The sequence below is a fragment of the Budorcas taxicolor genome, chromosome 4 (assembly GCF_023091745.1).
Source record: "Budorcas taxicolor isolate Tak-1 chromosome 4, Takin1.1, whole genome shotgun sequence".
NCBI lineage: Eukaryota > Metazoa > Chordata > Mammalia > Artiodactyla > Bovidae > Budorcas > Budorcas taxicolor.
In genome coordinates, this window is record NC_068913.1 from 51,515,691 (window position 1) to 51,534,558 (window position 18,868).

The 18,868-nt window shown below is 36.7% G+C and overlaps 1 protein-coding gene across 1 annotated transcript in view; it reads right to left on the bottom strand.

The window, feature by feature from the left end:
* Positions 1–5,627: 5,627 nt before the first annotated feature.
* Positions 5,628–18,868, bottom strand: part of PNPLA8 (patatin like phospholipase domain containing 8) — a 39,804-nt gene continuing 26,563 nt past the window's right edge. The window contains exons 7-9 of the mRNA XM_052638739.1: positions 17,349–17,543; positions 10,381–10,576; positions 5,628–6,668 (exon numbers count right to left, since the gene is read on the bottom strand). Of these exons, the coding sequence (XP_052494699.1) occupies positions 6,394–6,668; positions 10,381–10,576; positions 17,349–17,543 (666 nt within the window). The 3' untranslated portion in view covers positions 5,628–6,393. The remainder of the gene's footprint in view (positions 6,669–10,380; positions 10,577–17,348; positions 17,544–18,868) is intronic.

Consider the following 18,868-nt stretch of genomic DNA (forward strand, 5'->3'; position numbering starts at 1 on the left):
AAGCCTAAGTTGAAAGAATTCTGTCTGATTTTAAAACTTACATACAGCTATAGTAACAGGACACTATGGTACTAGTAGAAAATTAACATATAGGTCAATGGGACAGAAAAAGAGTCCAGAAATCAACTCACAAATATAAGGATAACAGATTTCTGACAAAAGAACAAAGACAAATCAGTGGTGAGAGGATTTTTTTTTTAAACAAATGGTTCTGGTGGTGGTGGTGGTGTAGTTACTAAGTTGTGTCCGACTCTTAAAACCCCATGTACTGTAGCCTGACAGGCTCTTCTGTCCATGGGATTCTCCAGGCAAGAATACTAGAGTGGGTTGCCATTTCCTTCTCCAGGGGATCCTCCCAAGCCGGTGGCTCAGAGATAAAGAATCCACCTACAGTGTGGGAGACCCGGGTTCGATCCCTGGATAGGGAAGATCCCCTTGGAGAAAGGAATGGCACCCCACTCCAGTATTCTTGCCTGGAAAATTCCACAGAGGAGCCTGGCAGGCTATAGTCTGCTGCTGCTGCTGCTAAGTCGCTTCAGTCGTGTCCAACTCTGTGCGACCCCATAGACGGCAGCCCACCAGGCTCCCCCGTCCCTGGGATTCTCTAGGCAAGAACACTGGAGTGGGTTGCCATTTCCTTCTCCAATGCACGAAAGTGAAAAGTGAAAGTGAAGTTGCTCAGTCGTGTCCGACTCTTAGCGACCCCATGGACTGTAGCCCACCAGGCTCCTCCATCCATGGGGTTTTCCAGGCAAGAGTACTGGAGTGGGGTGCCATTGCCTTCTCCGGGATATAGTCTAGGGGGTCACAAAGAATCGGACATGACTGAGCAACTAACAAATGATGCTGGCACAACTATTATCCTTATGCAAAAGACAGAAAGAAAGATTTGACCCTCATTCACACCATATAGGTTTCCCAGGTGGCTCAGTGTAAAGAATCCGCCTGCCAATGCAGGAAACATGGGTTCCATCCCTGGGTGAGGAAGATCCCCTGGAGAAGGAAATGTCAATCCACTCTAGTATTCTTACCTGGAGAATTCCATGGACAGAGGAGTCTGGCAGGCTACAGTTTCCACAGGGTTGTAAAGAGTTGGACACGACTGAGTGACTGAACACAAATGCACATATATACAAAATTAACTCAAAAGAATAAACTGATAACCTGACCATCAAAATTAAAAACTCGTATGCATACTTAAAACACACTACTGAAAATATGAAAAGGCAAGCCACTGACTGGGAGATACATATTATCTGGCAAGAGACTCGTATACAGAATATAGAGAACTTTTGCACAACTCAATAACAATAAACCATTTTAAAATGGGCAAAAGAGTTGAACGGATATTTCATCAAAGAAGACATACAAATAACTAATAAATACCTCAAAAGATACTCAATATCAATAGCTATTGGAAGTGTTAGTTGCTCAGTCGTGTCCGAATCTTTGCAACCCCATGGACCATAATGAGAAAGAGCCAACTACTGCTATGCTAGAGCCTGGATAAATCTCAGCAACATGCTAAGTGTAAAGAAAACAGATGCAAAAGATTACATATGATCCCATTTAAAAGAAATATCCAGAAACAGTAACTCTACACAGACAGAAGGCACATCATTGGTTGTCTGGAGCAGGGCACAGCAGTAGGCAATGGCTATAAACAAGCATGAGGCAAGATCTGTGGGTGACGGCATTGCTCTAAAACTGGACTGATGGTTGCACAACCCTATAAATCTACTACAAAGTGCTAGACACTTGCAGTGGATGGCTTTTTTGGTATGGAAATTACACCTCAATCAAGCTATAAAAAATGAAGGAGAAAAAGATACTTCACGTGAAAGCAGGAATGATCCAATATGGGTGATGTAAACGGTGGAGTCAATCTTGAAACAAAGATGTCAGTTAATAAGTATTTGCACAATCAATAATGAACTGTTGAACCTGGCTACTTGAGAGAAACAAAAAGTTCAAAATATTTGATTTTTTTCTTTACCTTTTATTTTTTTTTCTGGCATGTGACTTTACTTCCTAAAATCCTCTGTAGTAAAGTGCTGGAAATACGGAGGTTTAACCACTGGACTGCCAGGGAAGTCCCTTATTTAACTTCCTTTATTATTATTATTATTAGGAATAATAGTAATAGTACCTCTTCTACAGGGATATAAATAACATAATGAGATAGTGGACATAAAGCTTTCAGCATAGTGTTTGGCATGTAAGTGCTGGATGTTAGCTGCTGCTGCTGCTGCTAAGTCGCTTCAGTCGTGTCCGACTCTGTGACCCCATAGACAGCAGCCCACCAGGCTCCGCCATCCCTGGGATTCTCCAGGCAAGAACACTGGAGTGGGTTGCCATTTCCTTCTCCAATGCATGAAAGTGAAAAGTGAAAGTGAAGTCACTCAGTCGTGTCTTGAGTCTTCATGACCCCATGGACTGTGGCCTACCAGGCTCCTCCATCCATGGGATTTTCCAGGCAAGAGTACTGCTAGCAATAATCATAAAAATACTCACATTTCCTCTATAGATGTGAAAACACTTAAACACATTTGTTTCTCTACTTTCAGAGCTATGGAATTTCCCTTATGGTGAAAATGGAACTTTACTGGTTTAGCTGTAAACCTATTGACAGTAGATACATTTTGGTTTTTCAATCATTTTTCAAAATATAGCCACCTGCAAGGCACATATTGCTGTATTTTTAAAAAATCAAAATAAAGAATGAGGTATATTTATTAGCATGAATGAAAACTAGTTGATTTAAATGAATTTGTCAAGAAGCATAAACTGTGTGCCAAAGACATCAGTTAAATCTTACAAGAATAAGTGATACGAATGAATAAGTAGGAATATCCTAATTTCTTCTCTGACTGACATTTAACTCATTTGATCACTGTTTACCACTTTTATAAATTATCACAGAATTATTACATTGGAAAGAACCTAATTAGGCCATTACCTATCTTTAAAACATTCTTCTCATGAACAACTGATCGTACGTCAAAAACAGTCCAATAAAGAACCTATAACCCACCTGGTAGTGTGTCTTCATATTTCAGGAGAGTATCCTTTTTTTCTGTTCTTTTCTGAAATGAAATCCGCTCTGCTTTTGGACAAAGGAAAGCACTGGCTTCATTGTAAAGTGAAGGTTATCTCAGGTGAATGACACAATTCTTCAGATAATCAGTTTCAAGTACAAATGGGGACAACTGAAAATGGGTGTGCCACCCAACTGGTGTACCTTTTGCTGGAGAGTGAGAAAAGCAAAAGCAACAAGGACAGGGACATGGGAACATACTTAGATGCCGTATGTGTGGTTCCAGAAAAAAGCTATGACTAAAGTACCTTGTGATATTTAAGAGGGAAATAATCAGTCAAGCAAAAACAAGGGATGGAGAGTTAACTTAAGCTATAAAACAGATGAACTGCATCATGTTAGGACAAGAATGCAATTTACAAGTATGTAAATGGCATTAGGCAATACTTTTATTGTACTTCAACTTTGCAATGAAAATTCAGAATATTTTGATTTCCAATTATCTGCATTTTTCTTATATGTACAAGTTCTTCTAGATGTATATGAATATGCAATATTTGTGGTCTGAAAGGACTGTTTTACACTGTCTTTATTTTTTTATTTTTTTTTACACTATCTTTAGAAATCAACGGTAGCTTCATAGTTACTTCAGTCGCTCAGTTGTGTCCGACTCTTTGCGACCCCATGAACTGCAGCATGCCAGGCTTCCCTGTCCATCACCAACTGTCAGAGTTTACCCAAACTCATGTCCATCAAGTCGGTGATGCCAACCAGCCATCTTATCCTCTGTTGTTCCCTTCTCCTCCTGTCTCTAATCCCTCCCAGCATCAGGGTCTTTTCCAAGGAGTCAACTCTTCGCATGAGGTGGCCAAAGTATTGGAGTTTCAGCTTTAGCATCAGTCCTTCCAATGAACACCCAGGATTGATCTCCTTTAGAATGGACTGGTTGGATCTCCTTGCAGTGCGAGGGACTCTTTAAGCGTCTTCTCCAACACCACAGTTCAAAATCATCAATTCTTCGGCGCTCAGCCTTCTTCACAGTCCAGCTCTCACATCCATACATGACCACTGGAAAAACCATAGCCTTGACTAAGTTGGACCTAGTTGGCAAACTAGGACCTTTGTTGGCAAAGTAATGTCTCTGCTTTTGAATATGCCATCTAGGTTGGTTATAACTTTCCTTCCAAGGAGTAAGCATCTTTTAATTTCACGGCTGCAATCACCATCTGCAGTGATTTTGGAGCCCTAAAAACTGTAATTTGGATGTTACAGGGCTATCTTTCTAGTCACATTAACTAGCATTGATACTTATGGAATATTTAAAACTGTAACTGGAATTTCTGGGTTGGCCCAAAAGTTTGTTCAGGTTTTTCTGTAAGATGTTATAGAAAAGTGTGAACGAACTTTTGGGCCAACCCAGTATTTCTAGAGCATAGCGGGTCAGGTAAAATTTTGAGCCTGGAACTCTAGTGGTCCCAGTCCTTCAGTCATTAGCAGATTTATTCCAAGTGAAAGGAGAAGGCAGTTGTCAGAAACTGCTGGGCAGGACGCAGGGTTGTGTCCCCTCAGACTGCATGCTCAGTATTCCTGACTTCCCTCCGTCTCAGAAGGTTCCTTTGTCACCTACTTTCTCCTGGATAAAGTGTGGCGTGGGAGAGGGAGAGGTGCAGAGTGTAATTATAACCCTGGCCAGGCTCTCTCCACCCCAGCCTATATGCCTCTAAGGACAACTCTACCCAAGGCACCATTTTTAATAATGGACATCAGCAGCAGCAAGTACAGAAGTGAAATATTACCAACACAGCACTGATCACATAAATAAGAACAGATTTATCCAAAGAAGACTGAGCTACAACTTCTATTTTCTATATTTTTAAAATAGTTGATGAGTTGGATAATTTATTACATTTTTTTTTTCTGAAACAGAGAATTCTTTGCTTCTTTGAAAAGAGCAGATATTTTACCTCTGTAGGACCGAAAATTCAGTTTCACATCTCTTCTAATCGTTTGCTTCTACATTTGTAGAATTTTCTTTCCAGTTGCCCTAATAGTAAATAAAATTTTACAGCTAGCTCTTCCCACTTTCCCAGAATGAAATATCTGAAGCCCAGAGAGGTTATCCACCCTCCTCCAAGTCAAAACAGAAGGACTGTGCATTGGAGCCCAAATTAGCATCCAGACTCTCAGCTCCCCCGGCATCTGTGAACCATGCCTCACTGGCTCTACGCAGCACTGATACAAAGACACAGTAATGGGTTTAGCTCCAGTTTATGTAGAGAAAGCAAAGGACACTCACCTCTTTTCATTTTTCTTGACAAATCTAAACATGGTAAAGGATTTATATGGCAGATAGATAACACAACAAAGATGAATTTGGTTAGCATAAACAATGATGCAAGTTGCTGTATATGTTATTCTCTGTGAAGTCTAGATGGTTAAAGGAGTTAAGATAAAACAAGCCTGACATTTTTTCAAAGCATACTGTTGACAGAGCTACAAAGAGATGACAGGCTATGTTATAAATAGTAATTAATTTAAAAATGACATCAGCCTTTTAACAGATTATTTCAACAGTTTATTTTTTGCTAATGATGGGGTATTTCCTCAGTAAATTCAAATAATTAATTTCATATGAGTGAATGATAAGCTAGAGCTATAAAATTGACACACAGGATTATCTTGAAGTTTTAGGGAGGGAAAAGTGGTTGACTGGAACTTCACCTATCTTTCGGAACCAAACAACATTGAAATAAACATATTTGGAATAGAAAACGGTATCTGGCTCTTTCATATTTCAAATGTAAAAGTCCTTTGATAGAGAGAATTTCATTTTTTTTCTGCATCTGTTTAGATCACATGACAATCGTGGGAGGCAGTATTTGGATCACAGAATGTAGCTACCAAAAACCTAAGTAATGTTTAAAGTAATGAAGAAGAAATTAGTTTTTCCACATGAAAGAAAATCAATGATTAAATAAATTTAACATGATTATGGTGACTAAAGTAAAAATACCAAGTATAATGTGATAGTTTTCAGTTCTTGTTTGGCACATATATTAATAAATTTTCAAACATCAAACAATACAACATCGATATGTACTAAAACCAACTAGTACAGTAAGATTCCTAAAGCACAGTTAATTATTAACATCATAAAAACCTAATTTCCATATGAATTCTGTAATCAAGTACACTCTCTCTGTACTGTGCAAGCTGGTCCAAACACTGTCTTTTCAGGATTCCCCAGAATTCAAGAGCATTTTAATGATAAATCGTGCTGAACCCCATGATTCCTTATTGAATTCTGTGGATCTTCTCAACAGGCATTCAGTTAGGAGACTACACATACACACTCATCACAATTTTGAAAAGAATGGAAGGCCTTCATACATGTCAGTTTTTAGTTTTATCCAATCATTAATTTTCTGCAGAGTTGTTTTTTCTTGACTTAATATTTTTGCAAGTTTTTTCATTTTTTCTTCATTTCTTTCTATGTACTTCAACCCTTCCAACTGCAGCTGATTCAGCTTTTCATTTCGACTTTCATCTAGAGGTATGTTTTCACACATAACAGGATTAAATCTAAAATAGGTGTCAGGAGGTAAAAGACCATCAAGCATTACATGGACTTCTGTTAAAACAAAGAGAGGACAGGGCAAATTAAAAAATCAAGTTATTCTGCAATGATCTAATTTTATGTTTATTTAAATTATACTATTTTAGGCAAATCAGAAAGCCTTGCTTATTTTTCACATTCTAGCTAATTAACGGCAAGAGTAAAGAATCCATAATATTGAATATAACTATTAAATGAAATTCAATTCCTGATATATACCATATAATTCTGTTAAATTAGGATCCCAGCTCCAGGATTCTCTTCTGTTTTCGGTCATACTGTTAGCCACTGCTGAGATGCCTTTTCAACCTTCCTTTTGTTGTTTTTTAATTTCCTGAGATCATCTTTATTGAGGTATAATTTATATACAGTAAGGTTAATAAATTTTAAATGTCTAAACTGCCAGGTTTTGACAACTGTATACACGTTTGATCACAACCGCCATGACACAGAATATTGTCCATCACCCCAAAAGCTTCTTCATGCCTCTTTATGGTTGATTCTTCATCTTTTGCCTTTTCTAGAATTTCATATAAACAAACTTACAAATATATATACAGCTCTTCTGTGTCTGGTTATTGTTTTTACTCAGCAAAATGATTTTGAAATGCATGTTGCAGTATGGATCAGTAGTTTCTTCCTTTTTATTGCTAAGTAGTAATTCACTGTAGGGATATTACACAATTTGTTCTCTCTGGTCTGGGTCTGCTTCTCTTCAGTTTTCAGCTATTAGAAGTAATCCTAAATCATTTTGTGGATATATGGTTCTATTTTTGTTGCATACTCAGGGATGAAACTGCTTGTTCATATGGTAAAAGTTTACTTATCAAGAACAACAACACTCTTTTCCAAATGGTTGCACCATTCTGCATGTCAACCATTAGGATTATCTGAGTCCCACTGTTCTTTATCTTTGCGAAGACTTGTTATTGTTGGGTCTTATTTTTAATCATTTTAGAGGGTGTATACTGATATCTTGTGCTTTTAATATTCATTTCCCTAATGACTAATAATGTTGAAAAATCTTTCATGTACTTATCAGTCCCCTGTATATCTTCTTCAGTGAAGTGTCTGTTCAAATATTCTGGCCATTTTTTTCCATTGATTTTTTGTTTTCATCTCTATATATTCCTTATATGATATATTGGAAACATTTTCTATATGTTTTGCATCTGATTGTACATTTGGTTCTGATGATGGACATATTTTACTAATATTTGACTTCAGTCAAAGATAGCTTGTCTCTTCATTTTATTAAAAGTGTCTTTTGAAGAACAAAATTTATAACTTAATGAAGTCTAATTTATCTATTTTTCCTCTTATGTACTATCAAAGACTCTTTACTTAACCCAAAGTCATTAAGATTTTCTCTAGGGCATTTTAGAAGATTTGCAGTTTTAACTCCTATATTTAGATCTATGATCCATTTCAAGTTAGTTTTTGTATATGGTGTGAAGGGTCAAGGTTCAGTTTTTTAAATACAGTTATCTAATTGTCCTGGTACTATTTGTTGAAAAGATTATCCTTTCCTCTTTGAGTTATCTTTGTCAAAAATCTTTTGAGCACACATGTCTGGATCAATTCCTGTATTATTAGGTACCACTGATCTAATGCAAACACCACCCTTGCTTACTGTAGTTTTACAGCCTCGAAGTCAGAGGATCTAAGTCCTCTAATTTTGTTCTTTTTCAAAACTGTTTTGGTTACTCTAGGTCCTTTGCATACCCATATGAATTTTACAGTCATCGTGTTAATCTCTACCCCACAGAAAGTCTGTTTTGATTTCTCTAGCAGTTGGATGAAGTCTATAAATCAATCTGTGGTTTGCCAGCATAACAATACTGACATTTTGAATTCATGAGCACAGTTATCAATTATTTGATAACTGGCTGCTTTAATTTCTCTCAGTAATGTTTTGTACTTTTTACCATTCAGGTTTTGCATATAACTTTCAAAGGAAACTGCTGTTTTTATACATCAATAACCATCTAATATCAGCAATTTCAAGTTTCACTCTAATTCTTCATTAACTAGAGTATATGTGCACAAAGGCAGTATTTCATCTTTCTTAAAAATTTCAAGTGAGCCAATAATGTGGTTTGCACAAGGTATACATATAAGTATCATGAGACTGGGTGATCAATGCTATCTTTTTCTAAGAAGACTGCTTATGGTAAGAATATTTTATTGATTTCACAACAAAATTGTAGATAGTGAAAAATCCAGAATGTCACCTTTTATTGGGTTGAAAGTGAAAGTGAAGTTGCTTAGTCGTGTCCAACAGTTTGCAACCCCATGGGCTACAGCCTACCAGGTTCCTCCGTCCATGGGATTTTCCAGGCAAGAATATTGGAGTGGGTTGCCATTTCCTTCTCTAGGATTTCTTCCTGACCCAGGGATTGAGACCAGGTCTCCTGCATTATAGGCAGGCGCTTTACCATCTAAGCCACCACGGAAGTTTCTTGGGTTATCATTTAGTAAATAAACGTCCTTAGTGGGAAGTTTAAGATGCTCACATAGGCTGATGACTCAGTCAGTAATAAGATAATAGAGAGAGAATGAGATTCAGAAGCAAGGGGCTGTTAAGTGGGAACAATTCTTGTTACAAATTTAATAACAGATTTCGAGCTCTAGATCTCAAAGGCCAAAATTAGAAAGTCAACAAATACTGACTGCCTACTATGTGCCAGGCACTGCAGTCAACATAGTTAGCTGGGTAAGTTTCTGCTTACATTCTGGTGGGATACAGAGATTAGAAAGTGAACAGAAAAGGGCTCTCAGGGAAAGTGACATCTGAGCAGAGACCAGAATGAAGTTAAGGGAGGGACTCAAGCACGTACAAGCACGTACTGATATCTGGGCAAGGCTTTACAAACAGAAGACAGATATCTCAGGCAGGGCCTTCTTAGGAAGTTGAGGAACAGCAAGAATTCAAGTGTAGCTGGACATACTTTACAGAGGGGACACAGCTTGAGAGAAGGGGAAGAGATGAATTCAAAAGCTAGGTCTTCCAAGGCCTGGTGAATTTCAGTGAATGAGGCTTTGGGATTTTGTTCTAAGTGTGATGGGAAGCCTAGAGGGTTTGGAACCAGGTAAACACATGATGTAATTTACATTTTAATAGTTGTGAAAATACACAAATGAGACCTAGAAGGACATGTCAAACGGTAAACTGCTTGTGATTATGAATGACTTCGTTCTTTGCTTCTTGTGCTTTTTGGTTTCCTATTATGCACATGTTAACTTTTAAGAAATAAATGTTATTTTTAAAACCTTAAAAAAAATAAATAAAGGATCACTTGGGCTTTATTACGAAGGCTAGATTACAGGGGCAGCCAGAGTGGAAGTAAGGGCTTATTCTGTTTTGCCTCCACATTATTAAATAATCCAGAAATACTCTGATTCTCTCCCTGTTATCCTGTGTTTATCTGAACCAACCTCCTTTTTCTTTTTCTTAAGAGTCTCCAACCAAGCCTTTTTGCTACTCCTGCCTCAGCTACTTCTCCAACCGTAAGGAGGCAAAGGTACCATTAGCTCCCACACAGAGAAGCTGCCACTGTAGAAATGAGTGAGGAGAAAGAGAAATGACAAAGACCTGCTCCCATGTGCTTCCTACGCCTGCAATACAGACATAACAATGTTCTTTTTGCAGTGAGCATCAGCATAGCCTACCAAAAACTGAATTCTAAAGGCAAAGTACACTAAGACAGCAAATAAACAGACTAACCTTCTGTGTCTGTAGCACTGTTGATAACGTTAGACAGTTTGGTTTTTAGGCTCGTGTACGTCACGTTGTTTCTCACATCACTCTCGTAACGCCCAGTGCCCAGGGATACTATACACTCTAAGGGGACGTCTGGCCAAAGACATTTACACTCATGCATTGCTAATGCGGAAGGGTTATTCAGGAGCAAACCTCCATCCTGCAAAATGTAAGTCAAACAAATATAGGAAGTAAATTTGAAGTCAAATTCTTTTTTACAAATGTGAAAACAAATTACATTTTCCACAGTTTGAAATTTACTCAATTAGGAAAACTGAACTACGTAATAAACTTAACAAATTATTTAAAAACAAGAGATTCCTTTAAAGTGAATTTATTTTATAAACTACAGCTACAAAAGAAGTCATATGAAAATTCACTGGCTCCAACTGGCTTTATTAAACTTTCCTTTACTATTTCGGAGGTTGTTTTTCAACTTTGGATTGCTCTGAATATTTTGTTCAAAATTACTCAAATGAACAGAATTACTTTCAAAGGTTTTTATCCTTGTTTAGTGGTTAACAGAGTCTATATAAAGTCTAACAAAATAATTGTGGTTTTACCAAATAAATAAAGACCAGTTCTTTCACAAATCCAATAAAACCAAATTGATTAAAGCAATTTAAGTTGAAATTTTATTAACAATACAATTTCAAAGTATCAATTTCATTTACTGCAGATATAACCTAAACAAAGTAGGTGAGCTTTATATTTCTAAGCATTATCAATAATCTAGATTATTTTGAAGAATCCACAAGGAAAGAAAATAATTTTCTAAAAGTTTATAGCTGTTCAAAATTGAGTAGATATATCACATGAGGTTTATGCCAGGAATGGGATAAAATGAACGACACCCATACCATATTCCACTCCTAATTCAGCAGAAAGCTATTTCTTTCATTAAATTATTTTTATCTTCAATTCTATATTTATACTCTATAACTTCTAATCATTTGGCTGTTTTAGATGAAACATTTCATTATCATAAAAACTATAGAGAAGGATAGTTCCATTGGACATGAAACAACAGACTGCTTTCATATTGGGAAAGGAGTACGTCAAGGTTGTATATTGTCACCCTGCTTATTTAACTTATATGCAGAGCACATCATGTGAAATGCTGGGCTGGATGAAGCACAAGCTAGAATCAAGATTGCCAGGAGAAAAAACAACCACCTCAGATACACAGATGACACCACCCTTACGGAAGAAAACAAAGAAGAACTATAGAGCCTCCTGATGAAAGTGAAAGAGGAGCGTGAAAAAGTTGCCTTAAAACTCAGCATTCAGAAAACTAAGATCATGGCATCATGATCCCATCATTTCATGGCAAACAGATGGGGAAACAATGCAAACAGGGAGTTTAATTTTGGGGGGTCCAAAATCACCGCACATGGTGACTGCAGCCATGAAATTAAAAGATGCTTGTTCCTTGGAAGAAAAGCCATGACCAACCTAGACAGCATATTAAGAAGCAGAGACATTACTTCGCCAACAAAGGTCCGTCTAGTCAAAACTATGGTTTTTCCAGTAGTCATGTATGGATGTGAGAGAGGGACTATAAAGAAAGCTGAGTGCCAAAAAACTGCTTCTTTACAACTGTGGTGTTGGAGAAGACTCTAGAGAGTCCCTTGGACTGCAGGGAGATCAAACCAGTCAATCCTAAAGGAAATCAGTTCTGAACATTCACTGCAAGGACTGAGGCTGAAATTGAAACTCCAATACTTTGGCCACCTGATGAGACGAACTGACCCACTGGAAAAGACCCTGATGTTGGGAAAGACTGAAGGTAGGAGGAGAAGGGGATGACAGAGTATGAGATGGTTGGATGGCACCACTAACTCGATGGACATGAGTTTGAGCAAGCTCTGGGAGTTGGTGATGGACAGGCAAGCCTGGAGTGCTGCAGTCCAAGGGGTCGCAAAGAGTGGGACATGACTGAGTGACTGAACTGAACTGATAAAGAAGGATTAAGAAAAGAGAAAAAGGGGAGAAAAGAGGGGCAAACAAGGTTTAGCAAGAAGAGATAATAATAAAATTAACCCCCCATCAAAAGTTGCCAAGTTTTCAATGGTTTTAATAGCTTGCTTCAAAATTAAAATTCCTGTTCCTCAAACTTTACTTGGTTTCCATCCAAAACAGTGCAGAAGTTGACATTTTTGGTATTCACTTCAGCCCAGTGGTAAGGCATACCACTCCTGAGGCCATTTACAGAGTTATTAGCCCACTCTTGTTAGATGAGAGCCTACTCGTGTTAGATGCCTTTTCTATTGGCAAGTCATTAGGCTAATGTAATGTTTATGGCATCTCCTGAAGCCTTTCCACCCACACAGTATTCATACTCACATTTACTTATTTATTGTGTACTTCATGTTTATCAGCCACTGCTTATTCAAAGTGCTGAGGTAAAACAGACTTGAAAAATAAACTTATTGATACTTATTGTATAAGCATCAAAATAAATTGATACTTATCTTTTAGAGGTACACAGCACTGTGTTATAACTGTAGTACATCATGCATGTGCTTTTTTAAAAGCCTAATATCTGGATACTTTTTACTGCTTTTAATGTATATTTAATCATTTCACATCATAAATCAGAATTTATACTGGAAAATAACCAATGCATCATACAAATGAATGTGGCTTAATCAACTCATGTTTAGTTGTTTTTTTTTTTTAAATTTTGGCCATGCAGCAAAGCTTAGGGGATCTCAGTTCCCTGACAAGGGACTGAACCTTGGTGATGGCAGTAAAGTGCCAAATCTTAACTACCAGGGAACTCCCTAACGGGGTGTTTAAAAATTCATCTTTCATTATGAAAAAATATATATAACATAAATTTGGTCCTTTTAAGCATTTTTAAGGTTACAACTCAGTGGCATCAGTAACACTCAGAATGTTTTCCAAAATGTTTTTATATACCAAATAGGATCTGCAACCATTAAGCAATGATTCCCCATCTTCTCCATCCTATTTCTATCCTAATCAACTATTCATTCTTTATATATAAACTCAGAAGAAGACTTCTTTGTAAAGCCAATCCTGACAAATCATATCTTTTATACTACTTCTTAACTCTGTACATATTTTTATTATTGAATTTATCATCTCATTCTATAACTGTTTATCTTCTTCTAGTTTTGAGTTATTTGATGATAAGATCCAGGAAACACAAACAATATGTCAGCAATTATTAAAAACTTTCATATTCTTTATGGTTAACATAATGTCTGGAACCGAGTAAGCACTCTCAACATTTTATCCAGTTAAAATGAATACTGTTAGTTGTGGCCTGGCACAGGCATAATTTAGCACAGAAATGCTAGGCAGGCTCTTTCTGCTTTACTTGGAAGGTTTATATGAAATATCATGATTTGTTTTAGGTTAATGTATTCTGAGTTCTGAACCCAACGTTTTAAAATGTAAATAAGGACTAAAAGAAATAATATATTAGAATCTGCCAGCAAAACCTTTAGTGCAAACTAATTTATCAGGATCTTTCTCCACAGACAGTGAAAAAATGATTTAATTTTAGAGGAGGAGGTGGAAAGAGAGAAGGGATATGCATATGATCAACTTCATTAAACTGTACACATAAAATATGCATAGTTTTCTGTCTATCAATTCTGCTTCAATAAAGCTGTTAAAGAGAGAGAAGGGATAATTTTGTAAAAAGTAGTTATTTCAAGATAAATATGATGCTACTTGGCTTGGGGGAGACAAATAATACATTAGAAGCTATTCAAGAAGAATTCTTCCTACTTTATAGTTTCCCAGGATGTCTAATAAACCTTGCAATACTGTAATAACATTCATTTCTTTACAAAGACAAATGAAATCTACCCATCCACCAACTTGTACTTCAGTGTTAGTCACTCAGTTGTGCTTGACTCTTTGCAACCCCATGGACTATGGGAAAAGCCTGCCAGACTTCTCTGTCCATGGAATTTTCCAGGCAGGAATACTGGAGTGGGTTGCCATGCCTTTTTCCTGGGGATCTTCCCAACGCAGGGATCGAACCCGGGTCTTCTGCATTGCAGGCAGATTCTTCATAGTCTGAGCCACTAGGGAAGTCCCATAATTTATAATTTATACTTTACCTGATTATATAAAGAATATGAACTTACATTAAAACCTATGTCAGACATGACAGTTAAAAAGACATGCCAGTCTCATTTTAGAAATGAGACTAGAAATACTGAGTATAATTTTTCTAAGAGCTAAGGAGAAGAAGATTGTAATAAATAGTGAGTTATAGTTTTAAAACTTCTTGGCAATTTTTAAAGAGTAGGAAGGGAACTTTGCTTGAATGTTTTCTTTGTTTAAGCAATTAAGATCATTCATATCTTAGAAGGAGAAGGCAATGGCAACCCACTCCAGTACTCCTGCCTGGAAAATCCCATGGGCGGAAGAGCCTGGTGGGCTGCAGTCCATGGGGTCGTGAAGAGTAGGACACGACTGAGCGACTTCACTTTCACTTTTCACTTTCATGCACTGGAGAAGGAAATGGCAACCCACTCCAGTGTTCTTGCTTGGAGAATCCCAGGGACGGGGGAGCCTGGTGGGCTGCCATCTATGGGGTTGCAGAGTCGGACACGACTGAAGCAACTTAGCAGCAGCAGCATATCTTAGAATAGTCTAATCAGCCTTACATGGTGTCTTTGGAAGAGAAAAATATCCCATTTCTTCAAGTATCCAGAAAGGAATATGGAATAAGGAAAATATTTGCTCAAATATGGTTTGCTTAGATTCTAGATTCTATCAGAATATTCTTAAGTTAGATGTGCTAATCTTTCTGGAATCAAGTCATTGATTTACATGAAAGTATATTCTCTGCATATATGATTTTATGAATTATTTTTTAATTTTTTACAATTGAATAGTCGATTTACAATATCATGTTAGTTTCAGGTGTGATGGAGGTGGTGGTGGTGTAATCGTTAAGTCGTGTCTGCACAGCAATTCATTTATATATATATATATATTTATGAAACTAAATATTTTCTTCTTCAGATTCTTTTCCCTCAGAGGTCATTACAAAATATTGAGCACATTTCCCTGCATAGTTACATGCTTTAAATAAAATTTATATAAATTATTTTAATCTGTAGACCAGCCTAAGTTCAAAGATTATGGTCATCAAAATAAAAATTGCTTTGCATGGAAAGAAATATCACTAGGCTAATCTGAAATGGAAAAAGAATCACTGAATTACTTTGGTTTATGATTTGCATTCTATAGGACTAAATTAAATCTTAGAACTACTTCCTCTTAGATAAAGCATAAAGAGCAAGTGAGATAACTTCTTTTGAAGTCTGGGAATGTATGGTCCTGAAACTTTCACTAATATTTGGCATAATTGCAATTTTGTAGCATGACAAGTCTTCAAGTTGTAAGCTATAAACGTTAACAATTACATTTCCAAATAAATTGTTATTTCTCCATTTATGACATGGTGAAAACACCATGGAATATGAAGTCATCGTTACAAATGGCAACATATATATTAAAATACAATTTTTATTATGACCAGTAAATCCTGAAATAAAATGTTAGAACCAAGCTCTACAGCTAGCACTTTCTGCCCTGAGGGGGAGGAATACAGCAAAGGAAAGCGAGAATGGGAAGTGCCTTACATAACTCTGCAATGACTGAGCTGACCAACTAGGAAACAGTCTGCACTGACTCCAGAGGCCAAAGGAACCAATTTTAATCTCTTAATTGCCAAGATTATAATATTACTTCTGGTAAGACAGAAAGAAAATGAGATAGCTGAAAGTAACACTTAAAAATACAATATATCTAAGCTGGTACATAAAATTATAGAAGATGAAATTGATAACAATGTTTTAGATATTGTAACATTAACACATATATAGATGCTATGCATTTATATAAAAAACTATGAGTTTTTGAACAATATCTAAAATTTATTTTCAAAATAAGTTTTCTTCTTGACTATATCTGAATACTGAGCCAGACAGGAGAGTTAAGGTTATTGACTCCATCGAAGAATTTTAAGTGTAGTAGCATATAATAAACTAAGCATACATTGAAGTGAAGTGAAGTCGCTCAGTAATGTCTGACTCTTTAATGTAAGTATACATTAAAACATGTATTTTGGAAGTTATCAGCTCAAAAGCTTTGTTGACTCTTTTTATCACTGAGTATAAACTATGAGTTAAGATTTTCATAAATAGTGGGAAAACTTGATAGAAAAAATAATTTATGATAAATAAAAGTCTCTGTCAAAGAAAAAGAATATATTATTCAACATTATAGAAACAATGTTCAGCTTAATAGATCATTTAGCCATAAATTTTAAAATAGTATAATTATAGACAGCATCTAACTCCATCAATTAACAGCTGCAAGCCTAGTCTGGTCACATGATTTTTCTTAAGACTTCAATTTCTCATTTGCAAAATGGACATCACTCTATCTGTCTCATAAGCAGTCATAATTAAATGAGGAAATGTGTACAAAGGACTACACAGGTGTCTGGCACCTAGCTAACCTACTGAGTGTTTAGTATTACTATTTTATTACATCTCCTTCCAAATACGTCCACTATAACTGTCAACAGACTGCATTCTGCACTTTTAGGGATGGTTTCACTTTTAATTTTTATCACATCTGGAAAGCTAAGCACACATACTACTTCATTTTTCCATCAAATTAAAATGATCGTAAATGGTCATGAATCTCATTTCAGAAGATACAATCTTTCCTAAAATACGCTCTCAAAACAGAAGGCTTGTTAATTTAAGAAAAACAAACAGCTAAAAATATCCTATACTGCACACACATCTTTTGCCACGTGGAGACATGAGGAAGTTTCCTTGGTGCATCCCTCTGAGTTCAGTTGTAAGTGCCCACTCTTTTCACTCATGTAAAGTTTTAGAAGACAAGCCACACAGTCAACTTACTTGATGAAGATCATTTCCTAATGCATATTCTGCAAAGTAGCCCGGAGCAGCGGATGAGGCTCTGATGGCCTGCCACATTTTATACTGACAGCCTCCCAAATAGTGAGAGTTGATTCCAGGAAAATGTCCATAGTTTCTGAACACAAAGGCTTTTGGCGTTATCCCTCTGTTCACTATGGTACTTACTGCAGCGACCTAGTCGATTAAAAAGTGGACAATATGCATTGTAAGCAGCAATATTTAGGACTGTAAATATTAAATATTTAGTGGTATGAATGAACACTGTACAACTCTACCCATCAAGGTAGAGTGTATAACATAACCCTAATGTTAAGCAAACAGAAGCAGATCCTTTTAAACAGGTTTGTCTTTTTTTTTAATGGGAACACAGTAACAAGGGCTGGGACAATTTTGAGAAATGCATTATGAAAGAACAGTAATAAAAGATATTCTTTGACTACCTGATTTGATTAGCTACTTAAAAAGAGATTCGAGAAGGCATAAATTTGCAGACCTTTATATGATACTGCAGTAGTAGCAACGAACAAAAACTACTTAAAGATGAATAATACACTATTTTCATATCACTTATAAATCAATCTTTGTTCCTGTGCTCTTTGAAAGCATTATGACTTTAGTAACTGAAACTCTAACACAACAAACTAATTCTCACGGCTTTTTGATCATATTTAATAACTGGCGGCTGGGTTTTTTTTTTTTTATTAAAAAAACTAATCTTTATTACCTAGGGTCTCAGATTTTATCAGTATCAGTTGAATTTATATAAAATGTGATGTATCTGTTAATGACCTGCTATATGAACTTTGAGAAGCTGAATGGTACTGGTGAGGCCTAAGTTATTAGGGCTCTATGCCAAGTGCTGCAAGAGGCCTGTGTGCTTTGCTATTTTATAAACCAAAAGTCACATTCCAAGTTCCTGTGAGTGACCCAAGTGTGTCTGTAGGCCACTACGTATAAGAGTTGGCCATTTACTAAAATCTAGAGTCTTTTCATTAACTGGTATACAGGCAGGCTCAATTAAGAAATATGTGGGTGGTTGCCTCATTTATCAGGGGTGAATTACTTTTTGAGGTGGCTGCAGTTCCCTCACACCCACTCTTTTTTTTCTTTTTTAAAGTCTGGCAAGGCTCACATTTTAAGAACAAACAAATAAGAAGCCCTGAAGATACCAGAGAACAAACAAGAGGTGTAGCACTCATTCTTGGGTCCTTTCCAACAACCTACTGCATCTCATCATCACGGCCTCACGTGGTCTGATGGCGCTATCCCTCTAATCTCGTTGCACACGCTGCCCTTGGATCTCTAAGCTCCAGTCTCTAGGGCCTGCATTTCTCGAAGACTCCTCTTGTATAGTCTGTTCCCTTTGCCAGGACTGCTCATCAGCCTTTACACTGAGACCTCAAAGTACATTTCCTTACAGCAGCTTTCCCTCATGTCCTTGTAAATACATGATTTCAGAGAACTGTTTTTGTGTTCCAAAGCACTTATTTCAGGAAAAC